We start from the raw sequence: 9066 nt of genomic DNA, 5'->3' as shown, positions 1-9066 counted from the left end.
CCCTTGTGTGCCCAGCAGCGGGAGCAGGCCCCTCGAGCCTCTGCAGATCTAAAATCCTCCACTGGGGAAAACTCTAGGCAACAGCACCGAATGAAAAAAAAAAAAAAAAAATTTGTCCTACGGGACTTCCCCGGGAGGGCCCTTCCCATTGACGCTCATCGTCCCCCCTTGAAGCCGCTGAGTGTTTCCATTGGCTGATCAGGATGCCAATCGCCGAGGCGGGCTTTCCATTGGCTTCGGGGCGGGCGCTCCGAGGCTAGAGGGAAGGAGAAGGAATCAGGAGCGGGAGCTGAGGGGAGAGAGAGGCCGGTCCGGGTCTGGCCGCTGCCGCTGCTCGCCGGAGGTCTCCAGGCCCGGCTGCAGCTCAGTCCTCGGCTCCTGGTCACCGTCTACGAGGCTCCTCCGGGCCAGCGTGGGAGAGCCGCGGGCGGCGGTCGCCGCATCATGTCAGCCAAGGACGACCGGGCCAGGGAGATCCTGAGGGGCTTCAAACTGTATCCGCCTGGGAGCGGGGCGGGGCCGGGAGGACTTGGGAGGCGGCCGCTGGCTGAGGAGACAGGCCGGGGGCGGGGGCCGCGCCAGGTGGGCGCCCGAGGAGAGGGCGGCGGGAGGAGATGGCAGGAGCGGCGTCCCGGGCCCCCGGCGGGACCGGCTCTGGAGGTGGGGAAAGGGGCGTCCTGAGGGAGGAAGGGGTCGTTGACGGGAGCGCCGGGGGGTGCAGGCGGAGGAGCCCCAGAATCGGTCGGGGAGAGGCGCCGGGCGTGGGAAACGGGTGGCAGGGAGGCCAGCTGGCGTCCGAACTCCGGCCCGCACCCAGAAGCCGGGAAGGGGCTGCGGCCCACGGGGAAGGGCCGAGGGGGCGCGGTGGGCTGGCCTCGAAGCCCAGCAGCCTCTTGGGCGGGAAGCCCCCGGCGGGAGCAGGGAAAAGTGACTTGGAGCGAATGACCTTGTGTGGGACAAGTGCAAATGCTTGTGTTAAACTCTCTCGGGTGCCCGCATCCCATACCACCCCCCACCCCACCCCCGCCGTGTTTCTGCAACTTCTCTTCCTCACTTGTGGCTCCTTCCAGGGCTGGAGCAGAGCAAGGTGGGGAGAGAGAAGTCCGAGATCTAACTCTGCCTTGGCCTTTTGAGGCATTGGACGGTCACTTCTTCTCCCCTCAGATCCTCAGTTTTCTTTCCACCAAATGAGGACCCTAAACTTGTGGCTGAGATGCCTTGAGGTGTCTTGGTTTTGCCCTGGGACTCCTGGCAAAGGGATCTTGGCGTGCTCACATGTGTGGTTAACGCATAGACATGGGGGAGCTGTCCAGCAATTATTTGATTACATTGGGGACATGGTAGGATATAGTAGCATATAGAAATCATTGCCTCAGGCCTGTGTGGTGCCTCTTGTGCAACCCTCTTAATGTAGTGAGGAAGCTTTGTGTTTTAATGGAGTGTTAATCTGTAACGGTATGATGAGGATGAAAAAAATGTAATCTTATACATTCCAATTTTACATTTTCTTGCCGACCTTAATCTCTTCTTACATGCTCTGCCTACAATATGGAACATTCTTCAGTTCCTCTCTCAATGAAAATGTAGTCGTCACTTTAGGGCTCCTCCCCTGGAGGTTTAGTAAAGCACTGTTCTCTGAGCTCCTGTGTGTGTTCACAATGCCCATTTCACCCCTGCACATTTTCATTGCTTTGTCATAATCAGACACCAAGTTGTAGTCAGTTTTAGAACACAACAGGCAAAAAAGTTCCAGGAAGTTTGGGACGTACAAATGAAATTTTTCAAATGGAAGCTGACCTGCTATGCTTTTTTTTTTTTTTTAAAGGAAGACTATCACCTTTGTGTACTGCCGTTCATGGTAAACTTTTAGTACTTTTATGCAGTGAAGTTTAGTGACAGCCTCTTTTATAGCTCCCTGTACCTTTCTGTGTTTCTCTTCATAATGGGTCTATAAGCAAATAGGGATGGCTGAAGTGTGAGAAAAGCTGTGACATGGATTTTATTTTTCCCTTAAGTAATTTATATTGTTACTTAACATGTATGCTGTGGACAGTAAACCAGGGACTATGGAGAATTGAGCAATTTCAGAAGTTTTTGTCTGATTGGAATTAACATATTGCTGAAAACAAGAAGGTGTCTTTTTAATGGCTTTTGAACAAGGCAGAAAGGGAAAGTTTGAGCTTCTTGCCTTTGGCTCTTGAACCTGTTGAGAAAGAGGCTAAGGGACAAATATGGAAAAGAGTAGAAAGCAGAGCCTATGTCAGCCCACCAGAAGGGGAGGTGAATTAACCAAGTCAGTGATGACGGTAGTGCCTGAAGAAACAGGCTTTCAGGGCAAGTTTGACCTGAGCTGACCTGATTAAATCGCAGGAGAAGCTGCCACATAAAAAATTTAGCGTGGGAGCAGTGGAATGCTTATCCTCTGGTAGCACTTATTGGCATCTGAGGATTAAGAGGAAAAAGGGAAGGAGTTCTAGGATTTGCTGCTACCTTCAGGGAAAAAATAAAACAAATGTTGTAGTAAGAAACTACCTATTTGGCACCTTTTGTTGGGTAAATTGTTTTTCTGAACTTTCTTTCAGAGTATCTGTTTTAAGCAGAGTTTATGCTACAAAAAAGAAAGCACTGTTATATTCTCCTACCAACGGTGTTGACAATACTCATTTTCGGTATTGACTATATCAGTCTTCTTTATTTTTGCCAATTTGGGCAACAAATGATATGTTGTTTTAATTTGTATTTCCCTGGATCCCTAAATCCCAGGAGAGGTAATGTAACATAGTGGTTACGGGCTATACTGAATTGTAGAGCTATACCGCCTCCGTGGGAATCCCAGCCGTGCCCTCCTGGTTGTGTGTCCCTGAGCAACTTCCTCTGCCTCAATTTCCTCAGTTGTAAGTGGAGATAAAAATAGTACTTATCTCATAGATTTGTTGTGAAAATTAAATGAGTTGATATCTAAAGCATTTCAAAAGGCACCTGATGTCTAGTAAGCGTTATGTATTAGCCTTTTTTATTGTTGTTATTAGAGAAGTTGCAAAATATTCTGTGTCTGGCCATTTCTTTTTCTTCTTATTAATTTTGTTTTTATTCACTTCACTATTGAATTGTTTATTTTTCTTATTGCTTCTTAGGTGTTCTTTATTTTAATGTCAATCCTTTGCCTGTTATGTATGTTGCAAATATTTTCTCTCAATGTATCGCTTGTCTCCTTTTTTTGTTGAGCAGAAGTTTTAATTTTTTTTTCTCCCAAAGCCCCAGTAGATAGTTGTATGTCATGATGCACATCCTTCTAGTTGCTGTACATAGGACGCGGCCACAGCATGGCCGGAGAAGCGGTGCATCGGTGCGCGCCCGGGATCAGAACCCCGGGCCGCCAGCAGCGGAGCGCGCGCACTTAACCTCTAAGCCACCGGGCCGGCCCCTTGAGCAGAAATTTTAAATTATCATTTCAAATTCATCAATATTTTCCATGTGGCTTCTGCATTTTGTGTCTACTTTAAGAAAACCTTCCTTATCCCAAGATTAATTAAATATCCTCCTATGTTTTCTTCTGTTTTTAATGTTTAGCTCTTTAATCCACCTGGAATGTATTTACACGTATGGTGGTAGAAATTGAACTTCTTTTGCTGTTTGGATAGCCAGTTGTTCCAGTACTATTCATTAAGTAGTCCATCCTTTCCCCACTGTTTGGAAATGCTATCTTTGTCATATACTTAATTTACATAAAACATAGGTTTATTTTTAGAATATTTCTGTTTCATTGATCCATTTGTCTCTTCCCGTGCCTGTACACATTGGTTTAATTATCATTGTTTTATGGTATGATTTAGTACAGTTTACAATAGGATTGAGATGTCATGAACAGAGTGTATGTGTTTAAAGTCATAAGGTCCTTATGAATATTTGTGTCCGTTTTATACACAGAACCTTGCCCATATGGCCATAATAGATACTCAATAAGTATGAGTAATGTACTTCATAAATCAAAGATAGTCTTTGTGTCTGAGAGAATTCAGTATGAGCTTTTGTATTTCCCATAAGTTATTTCCAAAATAAAATATCTGTAAGATTTCTTTCTCATATCACCTCCACCCCATCCCCTTTCAGCTCCTGCACATTAAGAGTCTTGCATTTCTTTCTTGTTTGTTAAAAACATAACATTTCCTAATTGTAAACTAAAGTTATAAGTGAAATATTACTTGGCGAACAAATGTGATTCTCCTGCAAAGTTTTTGAATTTGAGTATTGTAACAATATCTGTTACAGGTATTGTGTTTGTGAATCCTATGTTCCCCATTTCATTCATTCAACAAAGGTTTCTTGGGTGACTTCTGTACAGGGCACTGTGCACTTGAAGGATACAAAAATCAAGGAGTCACAGTCCCTTCTTTCCAGAAGCTTAACCATCTTTATGTCTGTTTAGAAGGAATATCTTCAAAAGCAATTATTTTTTAATATAGTATTTAATTTTTCTGTTACAAACTCCAGCCACCTAGAAATGATGTTTGTTAATATTTAATATAGCTTTCTAATGCAGCTAATGTTTAATATATTTGGTTTCATAAAAATGGAATCATAGGTATTATTTTGTAACTTGCTTTTTTCACTTAATAAATTACCATATTTATAACTTCCAAAGATGGTTACTTTCAGTTGCTTTCAGTGACATACATTTGTCACAATCCTCTTATACTAGTTTTCTAGTGTAGTCTGTAATGCACTGTTCTGCCTATTTGAATTACTTTTTCCTCAACATAAATAGATAACTTTATTAAATTAATATAAATAAAAAATGACAGATTGCCATAAGAAAGAATTATGCTTTTATGATTGCATTATTTTTAATCCATCTGGAATTCGCTTTAGTATGAAGTATGAAGTAGTGATTTAATTTTTTTTAAGATTAGCTAATTGTCCACGTTTATTTATTTGTTTATACCCCAGATGTTAATATAGATGACTGCCCACAAATCAATATGATAAATATTTAACTCAAAATGGACAAAGGAAGAAAGATATAGAAGAAAAATACAAATGACCAATGAATAAATTAAGAGATGGTCAACCTTATTAAAACAACAAACTAACTCTTTTTTTCCCCAATTAATTGACAGAAATTAAAAAGATTGATAATATTCAGTGTTGGCAACTGTTGGGGAGAAGGGACACTTCATTTCCTCTGTGTGTGTGTGTGGGTGTAGCCTTTATGAGAGTCATTGGTGTCTGTCAAAATTTACATGTAACTGCAGTACAGCATAGAGCAGTGGTTAAGAGCATGGATGGACTCTAGGTTCAGACTTGCTGCCTCCACCCTTGTGACCGTAGGCAGAGCACTCAAACTCTGAATGTCAGTATCTGTATCATTTCCTCAGAGGTTGTTATGAGGATTAAATGAGACTGCATGTAAAATGCTTAGTACAGTGCCTGGCACATCATAAGTAATAAATGTTAACTGCTGCTATTATTTGTTTTATTAATAATTATTAAAATAGTGTTAATGTTATTACGAAGCCAGTTATTTTCTGAGATATAACCAATGCCTTCCTGCTATTCTCTTTTCTTACTGCAAAGCTAATATTTCTATTTTGCCTCTTTGAAGAAATGATTCAATTAATAAGCATTGATATATACCTAGTGTTTATCTTATTTTCTGGGAACTAATCCCATTCCAATTTATGGCAGGTTAGCAAAAAAAGGAACTAATTTGGCTCAGAAGGTTTCTGAAAGCCCCTCTCGCTTGTGTTCTTGCATTTCCTGTCCCATAATTTGGTCCTGGATCCCCCATATCCTCTTTCTCATAGCACCTTCATCTTTGACTTGACTTCCAGTCAAAAATAGTTGGTTTACATCTTCTATTCACTTAGATTTTCTTATTAAGAATAGTAGACTGTTGAACTTCTCTCGAATGTCAGTATTGCCTAATAGATGCCTTGGCCCAGTGTTAAAAATGAGTTTGAGGTTTATGATTTCCTAAAATATAGGTTTTGTCTATCAACCCAAGTTCTGGGAAAGCAACCAAAGCATACCACCCATACAGCCAATGAACACTGTTGATCACCGATTGTCTAGTCACGGACTTCATGTAGACTGTGACTGGTAGTTTGTTTTCCGGGATCCTCATGCATGGACTCTGAGAAGTTGTTATTGCTATCCTAAATGGGTTAAATGAATATAATGTCCTATTGATCATGTTATTTAGGATTTTTAAACAGGCATTCCTGCTTTCACGTTTTGGGGAGTAATTTGTAGTATAATTAGATACTTACAGTCTTCTTCAGACCTTCTAAATTTCTTTCCAGGATTGTGTGTGTGGTTTATAGTGAAACATGATAGTAACTTCTGGAGAAATGGAACATAACAAGTAAGACTCTCATGGAAACTTCTGGTTGTATCATCACTGTATTTGATAAAGGGCTGGCAGTGGTGCTGAGGTTTGGCAGCTCTAGGTTCTTATTAGACTTGATCTCACTCTTGCCTCACAGGCCTCACTTGTCAGCACTCTGCATGGTAGAGGAGGACTTAACTTCTGAATGTGTGGACCTGTCCCTATTCCTGAGCTTTAGCATCATAGGAAAGTACTGCAAAGCCATCTTGTCTTGTAATCTGACTGTTCCAACCATTGCTTGAATGCTTAAAACTCAAATTGTCAAAATTTTAAGAGCAGCATTCTCTTTTTGCTTTTGACCTGGTGATCATTTTGAAGCTGAGACGAAAAGCAAATGTATGTATGTCCTTACAGACCAGTATCCATAAAAATCTCAGTGGATTGAACTAAAGAAGCACACTGTTTATGGCAAAAAAGGTGATAATCCCACTGTAAGAACACACATGAGGAACTTATTTAGTCTGCAGTGAAGCAGAGCACAGCAAAGGGGAGCTGGTCTAGAGGAGAGGCACTTGAAACGTGCCATACATACAATAATTGGAGAACTGAGGAGGTTTAACTGAAGATAAAAAGAGTTGGGCAAGGAACATGAGTGTTCTCATCTAAAGAAAAAACTGTTCTAAAGAGGAAGAATTAAATGTGTTCTGTGTGGTTCTCAGAGAAAGTACGAAACTCAAGGGTAGAAGTTATAGGGGCCAGAGTTTAGCCCAGTTGCTAACAATTAGAGTTACCTGGGGAAAAAAAACCCAAACATTTTCCAGAAAGTATTTTAAGCCGCAGATGGATGCCTGTCCATCAAGCGTATTGCAGAGGGAAATTATGTATGCATCAGATAAGGAATTCGAGTAGATGATCTCCAGAAGGACTCAGATCCTTTCCAACACTGCAGTTCTTTGATTTGGTGACAATGTCTCTTAGTTAACAAGGATTCTTCTCAGCAAGTATTTCTGTTAAGATATGTACTACAGGGCCGGCTCCGTGGCTTAGCGGTTAAGTGCACGCGCTCCGCTGCTGGCGGCCCAGGTTCGGATCCCGGGCGCGCACTGACGCACGGCTTCTCTGGCCGTGCTGAGGCCACGTCCCACATACAGCAACTGGAAGGGTGTGCAACTATGACATACAACTATGTACTGGGGCTTTGGGGGGAAAAAATAAATAAATAAAAATCTTTAAAAAAAAAAAAAGGTATGTACTACACCCAAAATAGGCAACCGTTTTTTGTGATTTGATATGATTAAAGCAAGATATTGGTTCCTTTTTTTTTTTCAGACAACTCTTCTTAGATATTCAGTATTGATGAAGTATTTTGTTAAGTGCATTGTGGATCCACTGATTCAGAGTCACAGAGAGCAATTAATTTCTCTGAATTTAGATAAAGTCTAGAGAACTAAACATAAATAGCTCTAATATAAATAACACTATAAATATAGCCACAAGAAGAAAGGGGGTGGCCTGATAATACCTTGTAGTCTTTTTCAGTTTTTCAAAGCACTTTGATACATTATTACATTATCACAACAACTCTGTACATTATTATCCCCTCTTTATAGATGGGGAATTAAGGATTAATGAGGTTGTCACTCACATAAAGGCAGAACCTTGGTTTGTTGTAAGCTGCTATTTTCTACTGTATACTATGATGTCTCTGTGGAGAATTTATTTTTTTGCTGTATCATTGATTTTGAGTTTAAACTTTTTCCTCAGTGTTTAAGTCACAGATGTATTTTTCACTTGAAAATTATTCTCTTCCATTGTGGTCATATCCCCTATATTCTTCTTTGTTTTTCCGTAACCCTTAGGTACAGAGGGCGAGGTTTAGCCCGGGCTAAGGAGGAATTTTCTAACAATTAGAGTTACCTGAAAAAAAGACATTTTCCAGAAAATATTAGTCTGCTAGAGCTGCTATAACAAAATACCACAGACTGAGTGGCTTAAACAAGCGTTTATTTCTCAACAGTTCTGGAGTTTGGAAAGTCCCAGATCAAGGAGCTGGCTGATTTGGTTCCTGGCGAGAGCTCGGTTGCTGGCTTGCAAAGGGCTACCTTCTTCCTGTGTCTTCACATGGTGGAGAGAGAGTGGATGGGCAAATCGTAGGAGAGTTGTAACTATATCATATGTGGCACCGCTATCTGGGTGACAGTTCTGTTTGGAAAGGATGGTTTGTGGACAGGTCACTGCTATCTTGAAAGATGAGGAGGTGTTGAGCAGTTTAATTTTTAAGATACTGGAGAGCAGCAAAGAGGAAGGAAAGTGATGGCATGAAAAATGAGGGAAGAGAGTGTTTCAGAGGGGAGTTGGGGTCAAGAATAGGATGAGTGAGGATCAAAAAACAAGTCCTGGGGCCGGCCTGGTGGCGTAGTGGTTAAGTTCGCTCGCTTTGCTTTGGCAGCCCGGGGTTTGCAGGTTCACAGATTCGGATCCTGGGTGCAGACCTATGCACTGCTTGTCAAGCCATGCTGTGGCAGGTGTCCCACATATAAAGTAGAGAAAGATGGGCACAAATGTTAGCCCAGAGCCTATCTTCCTCAGCAAAAAGAGAAGGATTGGCAACAGGTATTAGCTCAGGGCTAATCTTCCTCACCAAAAAAAAATCAAACAAAAACCAAGTCCTTGGAATTGCTGGAAATTTCATTCATTCAACGAATATTTGAGACTACTGAGAATCCCATGATACCTTA

At 41.7% G+C, this 9066-nt stretch overlaps 1 protein-coding gene across 1 annotated transcript in view; it reads left to right on the top strand.

Moving 5' to 3' along the window:
* Nucleotides 1-9066, top strand: part of PDE6D (phosphodiesterase 6D) — a 47061-nt gene that overhangs the window by 996 nt on the left and 36999 nt on the right. The window contains exon 2 of the mRNA XM_058533433.1: nt 203-494. Within this exon, the coding sequence (XP_058389416.1) occupies nt 203-494 (292 nt within the window). The remainder of the gene's footprint in view (nt 1-202; nt 495-9066) is intronic.

The sequence above is a fragment of the Diceros bicornis genome, chromosome 37, assembly GCF_020826845.1.
Source record: "Diceros bicornis minor isolate mBicDic1 chromosome 37, mDicBic1.mat.cur, whole genome shotgun sequence".
Taxonomy (NCBI): Eukaryota; Metazoa; Chordata; class Mammalia; order Perissodactyla; family Rhinocerotidae; genus Diceros; species Diceros bicornis.
The sequence above is the reverse complement of the archived record's forward strand: the minus strand, read 5'-3'. Positions and strand labels throughout refer to the sequence as shown.